The following is a 16,878-nucleotide window of genomic DNA, read 5'->3' on the forward strand; positions in this document are numbered from 1 at the left end:
CCGCTGTCTTGGAAAACAGGTTGGGAGGAGGGGATGAGAAAGCTTCACAGTGTGATTTAGCCCATTCCTGGGGTTATAATAGGGATTTAACCACCACCACCAATTTTATGTGCAGAAACAGGAATTATGAAAAACCAACGGTCTGGTTTTTTGTAAGTTGCAATCTCTTTATTTGATTAAGTAGTCTGAGTCAACAAAGTCATACTCTCCTCTATTTCTGACAGTTTCTTCAGCATCTGGCTCACCTTGGCCTCATCAAACTCCAGGCAGAGAAACTCCGATTCCTACAGAAGAAGAGAGAACAATATTTGAGAAAAATAATTACATTTGATCCCTGTGCAGAAAGAAACATTTGGGGAGGACTTTGACAGCTTAACTCCATTTGGCAATGAGCTTTCTTGTACTTTCCTGTCTGATTAGGAGTGCTAATTTTTATCCGTGATAAAAAAGCAGGTTGGATCTGCCTGAGGAAGATGTGTTTGCAGGAGACCGCATATGAAAGCGTGAACAAAACTCTGGAGTATCTCCCACAACATTCCTTGATTAGGAAGCACTGGAAAAGTCAGATCTCAAGCAGTCCATGAGGTTTTGTGGAGCACCATGCAGAAGACAGACCACAGACCCTTGCTGAGTTAACCATTCTCCATGGACACGAGCAGCCCTGGACAGCATCAGCCTATGTCAAGCAGCTGCTGCAAACTGGGACAGCAAAGCCAATGCCTCTTCAGCTCCCACTGAAACTCCCCAGTTTGAGCATCCTTGTTTCCTCAGAACTGACTAGAAAAGTCCAGAGCAGGCTTTCACAGAACAGCTACTGCAGGAGGAGCAGCTTTTCTCACCACACCAAAATAATCCCAGGTATCTGTAACACATTACAAGTCTCGTTTCACAGAGAGGTCTGACAAGGGCTCTCCTCTCTGTAACCTGACCTCTCACTGCTCCACGTGTGTTCCAGCCACGGGCTGGTTTCTATCCTGCCCTTTGGGGAAGGAGTGGCAGTGCCATGCTATGAGGGACCTGGTCCTCCACAGGATGACCTCCAAGGCCAAGCTCCTGTTGACATCTCAGGCTTGCCAGCCACAACTCTGCACCCCGAGTCATGTGAGCCCATCCACAGATTTAATCAAGCCAGCGTTGCCCATGCAACCTTTGAGATCTGCTAAAGCTGATTTCATGGCTTAATCACAAGGGGAATGTGAGTGGACAGGAGGAGATGGAAGCGCCTGCTTTTGGAGGAGATGTTTTTGCCTGAGCCTAAGGCATAAGGAGGACTTTTTTTTGTTCCCCTCTTCAGGTTTTGACAGTCAAAAGGAATGTGAGTTGATCAAAACAAAACTCTTTGATTACACAAAGACATTGCCACTTCATACAAGTGCACTCATTAAACATTCTTTTAGCTATAAAGCAGCTAAAACCCTCCCATGTGGGTTGGACAGTGTCTGGTTATCCACTCTCAGGTAGACCAAGTTAAAACTTGACCCAAGAGGGCTGTAAATCAGGCTGCTCAGAACTGAGCTTCAGTTTCATTTAATGCTTTGTTAGTTTATCTCCCCCATGAAAAATGGAACAAAAAATAAGATGGAGCTGTGGAATACAGAAATCCTTTTTCCTTCCCTAAGGTGTCCTCCAGGAGAAGGACGAATGCGGTATCTCTGCTCATCCTCAGCAGGAAACAAGGCATCCCTTCTGATCCTTCCTATTGCTAAAAAATAATTCAGCCCCATTGGAGTTAAGCAGAACCAAAATGGAACAAATCAGTCACTGACTCCAAGTCCTGAAGCCCAGCACTGCTGCTGCCCAGGCTGGAATCTGGGGTTCAGCTTCAGGCTGGGAAGCCAAGCTGGATGCCCTCAGGAAGGTGTGGGAATGGATACCCATTTCCTGCAGCTGCCTTGGTTTTGTCCCCACACACTTTCCCACCCCTCCTCCCCTTTCACTCCCGAGCCCGGGCTATAAAAAGGAGCTGCAAAACAAAACATCCAAGAAACACAAACTGCCCCCAGCCTTGAATCAGGTTTTCTATGAGCTGCAACAACAGAGTGCTGCAAAAATATTTATACGAGAGACTAAGAGAAGCACGACTTTTTCTGTACTTAAAACCCCCATGTATTTTTAGAAAACCAATTGTCATAAATTGAAAGCTTAAAAAAAAATACAATTGTTCTCTGTTGCATCAGTCTGGCCAGCTACTTAAAATGATTTCTAGCAATTTTGATACACATAGTATTTTTAAGTTTTAGCCACTACATTGGAACAACAGAAAAACCCTCTCGATTTGCGTATCATTTTATTCATATTCATTTTCACTTGATTTGGAGGCCTCCAACAACAACATTCAGCATTTCAGAGCCACCAGCCAAGGCGCCAGACCCACTCTTAGAAGCCGTCTCCACTCGATGTGGTGCTTGTAAGATCATTAGTGGTTCTTTGTAAAGGAATTATCCCAGCTTGAATTACCAGGAAAGCGCTCTTCACATAGTGCAAAAGCATCAGCTTCGGATGCCCGTGTGCAAACACAGCCAGCCAGCCGAGTGCTTCTGGACTTGTGCACCCACGCAGCTGCTTCCTGGAGCAGTGGGAGTATTGTAGGGGTTTAGGTCCGATCCTTTTGGGGCAAGCAATGCAGCCACTTGCTCTGCAGAGGCTGTGAGCCAATGCAATTGCACTGCTCTGGAAGATATTTTATTCTCCCGTTTTAGGTTTTGCCTCAGAGTAGGATGTTTTAAAGATTTAGCTGCCCCTTGCGTAAGTAAAACCCTGATCTGTAATGTCACCAAAACTTGCCTTCTAACAGCTTGGTACCTTCCACTGTGATTAAGAACCCACATTAATTTTCAGCCTCCCCAGTTTTTTTGGTCAAGAGAGACAAAAAAGAACTCAGAATTCCAACAAAAGTTATTAACAAAAGCAGGAGAGTTCAGAAGTGCTGCTTTTTTGGACAGAAATGGTGGGCTTGGCTCGTATCAAAGCAGCAGGGCTCTGGTTAAACCCGAGATGTGTTAACACAGATGAAAATCTGACTGTTCCCACTACCAGCAAATTAGGCTGCAAACAGAAAAGCCGGTGGGGGATAAACAAAACAAGGAGCTGGTCCCCAAGACATCACTGAGCCGGGACTCGCGGCCAGCTCGCATCACAGGGAGCCAGCACACAGCAAACGTGCCCGGGAATTCACAGCACATCAGCTCCCCCCCGCAACACCCACGGGCAGAAACAAATGTCATTTTGGTTCCAAGGCATTCATTAAACACAAAAGACAAAATACTCATTTCAGAATAAATCCACTGCTGATATTTCTTCTCCTAATTTCGCAAACAAGTGTTAAGAGACTGCTTCTGGATTAAAAGAAAATGCATGCACGGGCTTAGGTACAGGCTAAGGTACAATCTGCTGTGTCAAAAAACTCTGGTTTATCTGATAATGCCAACTCTCCCACTTCTTCCAAATTTGCTAATTCCATGTAAATGCTACTCTAATGAAACACCTGCAGGGGCTACCCTGTAAATATCCCAAGTCACAGGTGTAATAGTATTTCAGCAGGAAAATCAATCACAGAATCACAGGATGGTTTGGGCTGGAAGGGACCTTAAAGTTCATCCCTGGGCAGCGACACCTTCCACTAGACCAGGTTGCTCCAAGCCCCTTCCAACCTGGCCTTGAACATTTCCAGGGATGGTGGAGCCACAGCTTTTCGGTGCAAACTGTGCCTCACCACCTCCACAGTCAAGAATTTCTGCCCAATATTTATTCTAAACCTACTCTCTTTTAGTTTAAAACCATTGCCTTTATCCTGTCACTCCATGACTGTGTCCAAAGTCCCTCTCCAGCTCTCTTGGAGCCCCCTTTAGGCACTGGAAGGGGTCTAAGGCCTCTCCAGAGTCTTCTCCATGCTGAACAACCCAAACTGTCTCAGCCTGGCTGAGGTGCTCCAGTCCTGGCAACATCTTCATCATTCTCCTTTGGACTCATTCCAGCAGGTCCATGAGGATTACTGGTCAATAATGGTCAACTATGAGCCTCCCTCCTCATGGCTCAGCACCAGAGCAGGTTTTGCCTGAGCCAATGCCTGCTTACAGGCTTGCATGGTACAGAAATTCAAATCTTGGTTAAAAAAAAAAAAAGAAAAAATAAAGGGGGGGGGGGGAATTGGAAAAAAATCCAAATGCCCTCCCCAATTCCAAAAAAGGCAAGAGAAAAGAAATTATCCCCACCCCCCCAAATCTGAACATAACCAGAAATTCAAAATGGAAATTAGACACTTTTCAGCAGTGCAAGGACACATTCTCCTTGGGAAAGGCACATCCAAAAGTTTTTTTTGCAATGATGCTGCCAAGCTCTATCACAAAAGCCTTCCTTCACTGCAGACTGTTCTTACTTACTCATTACTGTGGGAATTTGGTATTGTGCTGCCCGATGGCAGAAAACAAACCCTGATAAACTCACCCCTGCACGATAAACTTGCTTCCAAACCTTTCTCTGGGTGGCCTCTCCCTGACACCTGGTGCACACCATTCCCAGGTGACTCCCCAGGGCTGCCTGGGTCAGAGGGACCTGTCCTGCCACATGTGCAGAGCTCTCTCACATCCCCTCTTCCATGCAAATATCTGCTGCAGGAATGTCACAATGCACAACATCCATCTTGCATGAACGACCCAAAAAGAAGAAAAGCATCAGATTTTAGCTTATATTTCCTTCTTCAAAAATCACAGTAATATGACCTTGAACTGGGTACTTCCACTGGGTGAAAATATTTCATGTCAGGTGTTTACAAGAGCAATTTATTTTTGCCATTTAGATTCTCATATTGGGAACATCTGATAAATGGTAAAAAGAAAAAAAAAACCACAGAAAATTGCCACAAACCAATGCAGAATGACAAAAGTGTGAGATGCTGCATCGATTCTTCTATCACATTGCATCAATTGTGATTCCACTGCAAACTTCTGAAGTTATTTTTATATTCATTAATATTCTGCAAGATATACTGGGGGATATGATAATGACAGCAAAATCTAGGTAATTCCTCAAAAAATGCAATGGATTGCAATCCATTGATTTCATACTCCCACATTTCTGACAATAGCAAGTTCATTACTTTTGATTCAATTCAAAGCTATTTTTTGCTACATATCTACAATCATGCCCTTCAAAAACTCTAATGTAAAGTGCAATTCATTTCCATAATACTGTATGAAATAAAGCACAAATATTTGTAGCTGCAAATGCCTTTTAATTCTCCATTATTTTGGTATTACATGAACCAGGAACCTCTTAAGCAAATTATTATTACATCCCCATTAAAAAAAAAAAAGTTAACTTGATTGCAGATTTTTTAATACTTTTAATGCAACATCAAGCCTGTAATATCACAGATTAAGGATTGCAGAAAACAGAACAATTCCAGAGGATAAAAGCAGGTCCCTGATACTGTACAGCAAATGTAATGTCCTTCCTTTTACATGATCAGCCTTCTGAAAACAGTCCACCTCATATTTTATATCCTACATGAAAAATGAGCATTTATGGATGCAGAGATGCACGTGCTTTAACCTGCTGCTCTCTGTGCCTTTTGGAGGTGCAGCTTTCTTTTCAGGAAGTGTTAAAGAAAAACAAACCCAAACCATAATTTAATCAGTATAACTAATTAGAAGGTAGTGTACTCTGTAGCTTTTACATATTTCACATCAAAGAGCTAACAAGAACAACATTATTCTTAATAATTAACAAGAAAAAAGACAACACTTTTATGAAAGCCTTTTATGCCTCCTTTACGGCTCTGCTGTTTTCAGACTGGTGATATTAACTTGCATTGGTTTCTATAAACCTTCCAATTTCTCTCTTTTTGATTTTTTAAGAAAATCACATTGATTTGTACCCGTTTCTGGTTTTTGACCTTATGCATTCCCCACGTCCCAGCCACAGTGCCCTGCCCTGTGTGCTGCCCCTGCACAGACTCATCACTCCAGGGGTTATTTATCCACTGCTCCACTCAAAACCCTTGTACCCCAGTGTGCAAACGCAGAGGCTGGCAGTGAACGAGTGGTGGACGTCCAGCACAGGTTTGGGATTAGTGATCTGTGATTTCTGCTCACCAGGGAAGGAGCACTCAGCCCTAACTGCAGTTCCCAGATGCTGTGAGGACACAGCTCATCCACTGTGGACAACCCTCAGCCCAAACCCTCGGCTGATTAGGGGAGGCAAATGTTCCACTACTGAGGGCAGCTCGCTGTGGTCAGAAAGGAAAGGTTATGAAAGCCACAATTCTGCTGGTACCAACACAATGCAGAAAGAAGGGACCTGTTTATGCTGACAAAATGCAGATTTCACTCTCATTCATGGATGACTCTTTGCAAGGTTGTACCTGGGACTTTTTATGTGGCCTTACCTGATCGACTGCTGTTTGCTAAGCCTGCTCACCTGGTTCCTCCAACACCCTTTTACAACATCTTCAGCTTCCTGAGACTCAGGCTACCCCATAAAATCTGCTGCAGTCACAGGAGCTTCACAGAATAGAACACCCTTCATGGCTCTCCCTCACTGAAGAGTGGTGGATGTTTAACTCTATATAATGCTGCATTTCCACTCTGGAACATGCTTGGATTAGGCTAAATCCTCTTGGAATTGAGCTGTTGGACAAAATCTCTACCTAAGGTGTTCAGAGGTTCCTAAATTTTTAAGACAATTCTTTTTCATGAGGGCATCAAGAAGCACCCTTCTGACCTTGCAGTAAACCTTGAGCTTACCATGTTTTGGTTTTTTTCTCAAAAAACCCCCCAGCATCACAGCACTTCCTATATGAAAAATAGGTATTTAAGGAGAAACCTCCAGGATATTTTTTTCCCTCATTGTCTTGATCTTGGATATGGGCAGAGCAGTCTGGGGAAGGATCCAGCCTGGCACGGGAAATATCGGCTATGTAACTTGGTCATAGCTTGTCCTGGGTTGCAGTGTATTCTATTGCCATCCTCATCAGCTGTTGAAATCAGGTGGGGCAGTGTTTCCTTGCCTCCTCCCCCCAGACTATCTTTCTGTTAATTGCCCATCATTGTCCTGCCCCATGACTCAGAGATAACTCCCTCTGGACTATCTTCTGTTAATGAGCCTAATCAACACTTTGCCTCATGACTCATTACCCCATTGTGAGATGCTCCACCCAGAGGGAGGAACCAAGCATCCCATCGTGGATATAATCTGAGGCTGAACACCAGAGACAACCCTTTCCACTGGATTTCCAGAGGACAGGAGCTACTCAGCCACCACTGGACCTTCTGAGGAAGAGCAGACTCTTTTTTTCTACAGTATCACTGCTTCAGAGGACTGCAGCCACCATTCTACCAGACTGCTACCACCACCCTGCCTAACAGGGACTCAGGTTGGATCTTGACTCTGTCAGTTTGAACCAGTGTTTCCTTTAAGTCTTTCTTTTTCCCTTTTCTTTAATTTTCCCCATTAAATTGTTATACTGACTTGGTGCCTCCCACTGGCTTGTTTTCAAACTACCACATACCTGAAGGCCACTAAATACAGGGCTGTGTAATCCCAACCAAAGGCACTGGCAGGACTGTTGCCTTCTTGAGATAAGAATGGAATTGAGACAAGGAAATAGAAAAGTGTTGTGATCTAACTCCTGGTGTAGGAATGAAAAGTGAAACATCTCTGTATCTAAACTGTTTCTAAAAAATAATGCAAAAACAGACACTCCTCCGACCTCCTCTCTGCCCCTACAGACACTGTTTTGTCCAAGAAAGCACATCAAGACTGTTTCCATTTGAATTCCAGCATCTTTGAAAGCACAGCTGAGCTCGAGCGCTTTCAAACCCTAAAACAGGGAGTGTGGAACGTTTAATCTTTAACAGGAGCATTTTTCCTCTGCTGCTTGACTGGCTTGAGGCAAATAGGTGTAATGGCATGCTAAATAAATCAATTAACCTGCTTAGGCTAATGACACTGTCTTGGGGACCCTGGTATGCAACTCTGGTTGGGTCTTGAGCCAGCTGCTATTTAAACAAAGGTGTAAACAGAGCTAAAATCATTAACTAAGAAATGCATTTGCTCTCCAGCTCTTCTTTGCACGAACTTTGCTTGCACTCAACATGGTTCACAGATACTCCATGCAGATGGGTTGCAGAGCTTTATCTCACTTCGTGTGACTACGAGGAGGAAAGTCCTGCTCTTCTCCTGTCCTGCAGGCATGGCAGCTTGATCCTTACCAGGAGATGAACTCCAGAGAGCCGTGACTCTTCAAGGTTGAGGCTTATTATGGGACAATTTATGAAGGCTTTATTTAGGGGTTTGTGGTCAGTTTTTAGAAATCATAGAATAGTTTGGGACAGAAGAGACATTCTAAGGTCACCTAGTCCAACTAGAGTCATCTGGTCCATCCAGAGCAGGGACATCTTCAATAAGACCCTTCCAAGCTGACCTTGAATGTTCTCAAGGATGTGGCACCCACTGCCTCTCTGGGCACCCTGTGCCAGTGTTTCACCACCCTCATGGTAAAAAAACTCACTTCTATCTCATCTGAATTTATCCTCATAGACTGGTCATCACTGGTCTAGACTCCATGTGGGACATGGCTCAGAAAAGCTTCATGGGGAATCACCTTAAATCTGTAACAAACACAGCTCCCAGCTCCCAATTACCCAAAACCTGGAAATTAGACTGAAAGTTACATAGCATTTCCCCTCTTTTACAAGAAAGCTTCGGGGGATACCATGCAATTCCAGTGTCTGTCACAGGATGCAATCTTAGGGAAAGAGTGAAATATATTTTAAATTTGTATGTATCTTTCTCCCTGTGGATGCCCCAGTGCACATCTATGGATGTCTGGCAGCACTGAAGAGATTTTAAAAGGAAAAAAAAAAAGACAGTGATACCTGTCAAGCTTCACCAAACTGTGCAGAGAAACCCATAAAGCCAGCATAAAAAAAATTAAATTGCCTTTGTATCACTGTGAGATTTGAATCAACGCATGTATTAAAAAACTAAATTTAAAATAAAAACTATATATAACTATATAAGAATATATATATATGTAGTTTATATAGTTATATGTACTACATGGAAAACTACATAAAAACTATTTAAAAACTACATTTCTGGCAGGGCTCAGGCTCTCTCACAAGGGTACCAGCGACGAGAAAGCTCCATCATCACTTATTCAAGCCCTGCCTGCTGTGTCAGCTCTTCACTAACAGAGTCTCTCAGTGGAATCACTGCAAGGTGAGGTGTTCTTCTCTCAAAGCCCTCTGCAGGGGACCTTAGAGGGTGAATGCCCTTCCTCACTTATGATCTGCATTTTTCTACCTTGTTTGACAGCTGTCCTTGTTTCCTTGCGCCGTATTTTGTTTGGTCGGTGTTTTTAAGGCTGCTCACAGAGCTGAAATATCAGTCTACAGCTTTCCCTAGACATGTTTCATCTCCACATACCCAGGCTAGCCTCTGTTTTTTCAATCTTGTAGCACTTAATTGCAGTGTGAAATTAGTCTAAGAAAAAGACAGTCCTTACTTATACATCTGCTTTTACACTAAATCAAGCTTTTCTAGTGAGAACATTCTTTAGATCTGGAATTCATTTTCATTACATTTTAATCTACCTATTACCTAACAAGGGAATCATTCATCATGGCAAAAAAATTAAAATCAAACATCCCTCATTATCATCCCCCCCCCCCCCCCCCCCCCCCACTTTCTCAGAATTAAGTTTCAACTACTTTATGTTATTCTTTACCATTTTCTTAAATGTTTCAGGAAGTATCTTATCACAGCATCAAACCCTCCCTCCTGCCACTGGGGCACGTTTTTGTTACAGGGTATCACCAAGACTGTGCACGTGGTTAACTCCTAAGGACACGGAAACTTCAGCGCTTTGAATGTAACTTTTCATTTAATCCAATCAGTGTCAACCACATTCCTCTCCGTTACTGCAATAAATAGTGGCAGGAAAACAGGAATGAACTCCCGGGCTAAGAATTACTTTTATACCAAAACAATCAACACAGTTAAAACAATCTGCATTTAAAAATAATCCCACAGTTAAAGTATGCAGTGAAAACCTGAGCAGAGAATTCCTGACCTTTAGGAGGCTGTGTGACTTGGGATTCTGGCATATTCTGGCTGAGAGTACTACTGGCTTGCAGCAGCCCCAAAACAGATCTCTCTTGCTCCCCCGCAGCTCTTTAATGTTTATCTGTTACATAAATGACTCAGGAATCCATTAATGTCCTGCCTAAAAGTATTACACCAAATATAAAAGCTGAGTAGAAATTAATATCCTCTATGCATATCCTCTTCCAACCCAAACCATTCTATGGCTCTATAACCCTAAACCAGTTTATTTTCCATGAGAGCAGACAATGCTGGCTCCTGCTGATGGCAAAGGCCAGAGGATCTTGGCTTTTCCACTCCAATCATTCTTCAGTCAAGACCACACCTGGTTTTCTCAGAGAAGAGACCAAAGATTAGAATTACCCTGAATCAGCATTTTGGAGTAAGAATTGTTTAAACCCCTCTTTTCTGCTCCTTTCTGAACACTGCACACCTGCCCTGTGGTCTGAAATGCACTTGGATTGCCTGAAACAAGAGCACATGAGGGGTGTGCAGAGCCTGCTGCTGAAATGCATCAACACCCAGAGCTGAACTAAAATTACAAAGGTGTTTATTTTGGTTGCTGCAAGTTTTGCAAGTGGAGAGTAAAGGCCACACAAATCCTCTGTTGATTTATGTCTCTTAATGGCAACAGGTAATGCCCTCAAAAAGTCTCATTTCAAAAAGTCTCTATATTCTTGCACCTAAGCTCTGAGATCAGCACAACCCAGCTACAGCAAATATGTTTTGTGCCCAGAGAATCACATTTTTCAGAAGTAATTTTCAAAGGGCAGCTGTTTGAACCCTTCTCTCCTGGCCATGTTCTCAGCAAGCAGCAATGCCAGGCATCCATTTGCTCCAGGGTATTTTACCACCAGGGAAGGCAGAGCACAAGCCTGGCACAACAGGCCCTCCTCACCACCAGCAGCATCCCCATCTCCTCGCAGAACCACTAATCCTCTGCCCCTGGCACACTGATGCCACAGATTTGGAATTACAAGCAAATACCCCTTTAAATGGACGGTGAAAAGTCCCTGGCTTTTGGGCAGAACTGCTCATCTAAAAATACATAAGCAGGGTACCAAAGGCTTGAAAATATGCCTGCAGCCAGCATGCATTGAGCTGGGCTTTTCTTCTTAAAATATTTAACAAGACAAAGCGGTCAGACTGAACAGGCCTTTTTTTTCCTCCGCTTTTACGGCATTTATCTATAACCTTTCCGATGATCTGAAAATAGAACTTATCAGGACAAAAGAGTCTATGCAGAGTTATGTTGCCACTGCAAACACGTCTCCTCAGTGGGACCAAAATAACTGTATTTGTTCCTTTTCTGCAATTTGAGTGTGTGAACTTACAAGGAGAGAAAAAAAGCCAAATTGGACAAAAAAAAGGTCTAAATAATTTTTGGTATTTTTTCCTCATTACTTTCAGAATGCAAACTGCTGTCTTTCAATTCACCATGAGAAACCTCCCACGGACAAAGGGGCAACCACATGCTCATAGTCCAGCCTGGTTTACAGCCCCTCCAACACTGGTGCTCCTGCTGTTCCAAAGCAGGACAGGCATCACACTCGAATTTATCAGCAAAACAGCAGCTCCTGCTCAGTGTGGTGCAAAGTCTGCTGAAGACACTGAGAATCTCTGCACTGACCTCAGTGACCTTCGGATCAAATGCACAGAAGTATCAGCATTATTGTGCCAGTGGGGAGACACCAGAGGAATACAGTTCTCTTCTGAAAATAAAGGAAAAGCTACAGATTTGCATTTTTCTTTGCCTTTTTTTTTTTTTTTTTAACCACAGAGTATGTCCTTGGTAATATTTGCTGCACAATACATAACTCCTTTTTCTTTTTTTCAGCCTCTTTTCTCGTGTAAGGCAAAAAGCAAAGGCTCACAGTGAAAGCTGAAGCTGGAGGTGCAACCCTGAAGAGACGGGCGTGGGAGGACATTTCTGCCTGAGCAGAATCCCACTGAAGCCAAGGGACTGCCCGCTCTGCCCACACAGCTCTCCTTGCCTCAGTTAAAATTACAACTTTGTTTTATTCAATCCGTGATCTCACAATTCATTCTAGAAATGCATGTAGGCGATAGAATACCAGCTCTGCACTGCAGTCAACACCACACCTGGATTAATCTGTTTAAAGGTCTAATCAGGACAGATCAGGACAACAGTTCTCAAGATGATCCCCAAACCAGCCTGGCCACAAGGATTGTTTTAAGGTTGGAACTTTCATAGTCCTCTTGACAGGCATCACGTTGAACTGTATTTTTTTCGGAAAGATAAAAGGTTCTAAGAGAAGTTATCTAATTTTGGTTGACGTCCCCTTCTCAATTCAAGGGCAAGTGGTACTGAAGTAGAAATCATTTCCATAACTGAATTGCAGAGCAGTCATTTAACAATTAATAAGTGATCCACTCAGCATATGAAAACTGAATAGGAAAATAAACACGTGAGAATAAGAGATACCTCTGCACAAAGAAAGGCTTCAGCTCTTCCACATCAGATATTTAATTGGTTGTCTCTTTCTTTTTCTCACTGTGAACAAGGGGAGAAGACAGCAATGAAATATAAAAGACCTTAGCCACTTCTCCCGAGGAAAATGGAGATGATGTGAATGGCTCATTTAGCTTTCTGAGCCTTTGAAGCAGAGGAGAAGTCTCTTTTTTTTTATTCTCCACAACAGCAAACTGTCTTTTTCGGCCTGCAGCCACAGCTTGGACACCAGCCTTTAGCAGAGCAGGCACATGTCTCATCAGTGATAAATCTGCAACACCGCAGCCTATTTCTCCTGCATCAGGAAAATGTCAGATTTGTGACTGGCTCTCCTTGGCAGATGTAAGGTCACTGCTCTTGCTGTAGGACTGTGAGAAATAGAGTATTTCACTTCCTCCCCATTCCTGGGATTGGGATAAGATGTCCTCCTGGGAGACCAACCTAAGCACCAAGGACTTTACCTCGTGGACCTCATGCTGGCCTGGCACACCGTGGCCATGAGGGCACCGGGACACCACCCCCTGGCCTTCTCACTGCAGCTCTTGAGTGGAAGAAGTCATGTAGCAGCTCTCAGATAAAAGAAAACGGAATGCTGCTGTGATTTCAGGCAGGGAAATGAGATGGAGAACAGCATTATGCGACTCAAAGCCACCCCTCCTAAAGAGGCAGGGAATGGGAGGACAATGTGCAATGCCAAATGCTGTTGCCTGGTTTCAGACAGCTGTTCTGAAGTGGGAGTATAGTAAAATCTGTGAGTGGACGTGTGTCCCTAAAATGCACGTGCTTCTTCTCTTTTCAGGCATCAAAACACAGCACAGGATTTTTAGTGATGGGAAGCCTAGGGGTTTGTACTGCTGGCTGTTCTTTCTGCTGCCCTCTTGACCAAAAGGTGCTAACAAAGCCAGGACTAACTGTGCACCATCGTGATCAAAATACCTGGTTTTGGTTTAAATACCTTGCTTTTCAAACCTCCTGCTTCCTGGGAGTTAAGCCCTTACCTGTGAAAGGACTGGGAGGTAGTGGAGACTGTATGGAAAGATTTGGATTATTTTGAGGGCTAGTAGGGAAAGAGGGGCCTGCATATAAAGACAAAAATGCCAAAGAGAACAGGGAATATCTGTCTGCCTTCCCTGCCTGCCTGCAGGATTTTCATGTCTCTCCCCACCCTGCTAATGTCTATTAAGTCTTTTCATGTCTATTACATCTTTCTTTAAGGTTAGGAGACAAGAGTTAGCACAGATTTTGCAGTAGCAATAAATAATTAAATTTTCAGGTTTATTTCCTCCCACTCTTTAAGCTTGCTTTTATCTTTAAGCCTGCTGATCGCCACACGGATTTTCACTGACCAGCCAACATTTGCACCCCTGGTTTTCCCTTCCTTCTCAAGCCTTCACAATACACACAGAGCTCAGTGGGGTTTACAAAACCCAAATGACTCCTACTCCAAAGCGTCATTTCGTCTCCCTTCTGGAGATTTTTTAAAAAATCACACATTAATTAGTAAAGCTGGGTTCAAGTCATGTTAGCTGTTGTCTGTATGCACCACAGAACCTGCCAGCTCTGTGCCTGTGGCACGGCCAAAAGTGGAGTTTCGTTTTCAGAAGGGCCAAGTCTGCTCAGAAATTGAAAACCAAGTTTGATAATAGCTAAAAGGTTCTAGGAAAAATGGTGGCATGCTGGGCTCCTTGCATTCACTCTGCTCTGCTGTAGGCTCGGTAATACAGTGCTGGATGTTATAAAATGTGCCTTAATTTTCTTGGAAAAAAGGATTATCCTGAGATAAAGTATGCTGGGAAGCAGCTTTACATTTGGAACGGCCTTTCGTCCCCCAAGCCCAATTAGCATTTTTGGAAATAAGTTGTAGACATGTAAAGATACTTCTAAAATATCAGCCTGAGTTATAAAAAAAGTATTGGCACTATGGAGCTCCTAAAATAACCAGGGAGAGAATTTGGCGTTTCTGACCTCCTTTGATTGGATCCCCAATAAACAAGTTCTCGAGGAGAAGTCAGCGCTACCATTTAATGGGTTCATGCTACTTCTGTATGCACCCACTTAACAAAGGACTGCAATTAAGTGCTGATAAAATACCTCAAATTGACATTACAGACCCCAGCTTCTCATTTCAAACCAACACAAGTGGCAGTGTTTGGCTGTGGTTTGGGTTTTTTGTGGTTGTGTGGCAGCAGAGCAGGGGAGGCCCCACAGCACCCCCACCCCAAAAAAGCAACAAAAAATGAGTAACTTTCAAAAAAGTAACTTCCACTATACCTTTTAAGAAAGCCAGGCAGTCACACAAAGAAATCAAATACATCTTTGGTGTGCTACAAAACCAGAACAACACACCCTTGGTGCAAAACATCCCAGAGGTGCTTTCCAGAAGGAACATTGAATCCATTCTTGGAATCCTGTGCTACTGCCAAGGGATTAATACAATTTTCAGGCCACTGTTGAATTTCAAACAATAAAATAGATACAGACAACATCAGGCTTGGATTTCTGTTTATTAACCTCACTGTGTTTTTCCTATCACATGATCTTCCCAAGAGCTGATCCAAGGGGAGCACAGTCATAGACCTTGGCCTGGAAAGACTCAGTGGTCAATCCTCAGCAGCAGCTTCAGAGATGCACTTGAAGTTCGGACAGTGAGGGGCCCTACATCACTCACCCTCATGAGAAAAGACAAGTAGGGATGAGAATGGACCTGCCTGTGAACCACTTGAGAGGAGTCATGAGGGATTTCCCTTTCTGGAAACCTCTGCCAGAGGTTATCCTGAGTGGATAATGCACTCCCCTCCTTCCACTGTCCTCCAGTGGTGCTCTACAAGAACATGTCCGATGGAATTTCCATCATGAAATCTCCAAGAAAGCCAAAGTCTTCCTGAACAGGGGAATAATTGTAGTGCTCCCACTGCAGATGAGCCTCAAAACCATGGAGTGGTCCTTGCACTGCATCTCTGTAGAGGAGTTAAGGAGGAGGCAAGAGGGTCATCGGCCATGTCAAAAAAACCCACCCCAGACAACATTTTCCATCTGGACCAGACCTCTAACGCAACTCCCATTTTCTTGCTAGTTTTTGGTTGCCTTGGATTCTGTGCCTCAAAATGGTCATGAACAGAAAATGATAAGGAAATACATCTCCACTCACTCCCACCACACATTACACATCCTTTGTGAGCAAAACGACCAGGACTTTGTTTCAAAGTGTGGAAAAGAGTATTTTTAACTGCTACTAAAGACACGGTGAGTCATTAATGATCCTGGTGCCAGGAGACCGTGCTTCGTGAAGTCACTACTGCTCGTTATTTCAAGAAAACAATTAGTCAAAACCAAAAATGAAGCCCTGGAGCTTCCAGGAATTGGATACTGTTCTTTGGATCATTCATGAACAGGATGAAGACAGTAACAGGTGTCTGGATCATCCCCTCAGCCCCTCAGAGTGGGTATAATAACTTGAGATAACCTCATCCATAAGGGACAATAGAGATCCCCTTCAGGAGCTGAGGATGGGGAGGATGCAGGGATGGAAATACTAAAAAATTATTCTTATTTACTGACCTGGCTGCATTAAACTCCAAGCTACCTACCTTTTATTTTTAAACAAGAGTCTTAAGCACCTAAAAATAATAGGCTGAGAGGAACACTCATACTGGAAATAAGTTCAAATAACAAAACCCACAGTGGTTAGAATTTGGATTAGATTTTCAAAAGACAACACACTGAATAGAGAGTGTATTACCAGAAACAGAACATTTGAAGCCATTTCTTTTCATTAAAAAATGAATCATCATGCTTTCCCCCAGCTAACACCCATTTATCTAACTATAATGAAGGGCTGGCATTTGATGTTTTATTTGATGTCTACAGGTTCACCCACCAGAACCTAACTACTGCAGGAGCAAAAAGAGCCTAGCACCTAGGTCTGAAGCACCAGCAGCACTGTGCCAAGTTCTTTAGTCTCAGAATAGCCACATCCATATGGACAGATGCACTCAGCTCAATGAGATTTATTGCTATTAGATAAAATGGCCAGAAAAGCAGCTTTCCTAATTTTTTGTCTTAGGTAAAAGCTCTAATCTCTGTCCCCTTAGTTTTCAGCTATGAAGGGCAAAACAGAGTTGTTGGGCTGTTTTTTTCCCTTAAAAAACCCCCAAACAAACCCCCCAAACCCCAAACCCATAGTTTTGGTTTAGAGCCACCCATGTGCGACACAGCCAAAGGGTCCAGCAGTTGCAGCAAAATATTTTGGGCTTCACAACTCCAAAAAGATGATCCCATGCTACAGGCACTATCCCAAG

The 16,878-nt window shown here is 43.3% G+C and overlaps 2 protein-coding genes across 3 annotated transcripts in view; both read right to left on the bottom strand.

Moving 5' to 3' along the window:
- B3GNT2 (UDP-GlcNAc:betaGal beta-1,3-N-acetylglucosaminyltransferase 2) overlaps positions 1 to 16,878 on the bottom strand; it is a 74,328-nt gene that overhangs the window by 30,770 nt on the left and 26,680 nt on the right. The gene's annotated exons all lie outside the window — the stretch shown is intronic.
- The window catches only part of COMMD1 (copper metabolism domain containing 1), a 62,137-nt gene continuing 45,400 nt past the window's right edge, over positions 142 to 16,878 (bottom strand). For both annotated transcript variants that reach the window (XM_039569792.1, XM_019292798.3), the window contains exon 3: positions 142 to 284. In XM_039569792.1, the coding sequence (XP_039425726.1) occupies positions 177 to 284 (108 nt within the window). In that variant the 3' untranslated portion in view covers positions 142 to 176. The remainder of the gene's footprint in view (positions 285 to 16,878) is intronic.

Source organism: Corvus cornix, chromosome 3, assembly GCF_000738735.6.
Source record: "Corvus cornix cornix isolate S_Up_H32 chromosome 3, ASM73873v5, whole genome shotgun sequence".
Lineage (NCBI taxonomy): Eukaryota > Metazoa > Chordata > Aves > Passeriformes > Corvidae > Corvus > Corvus cornix.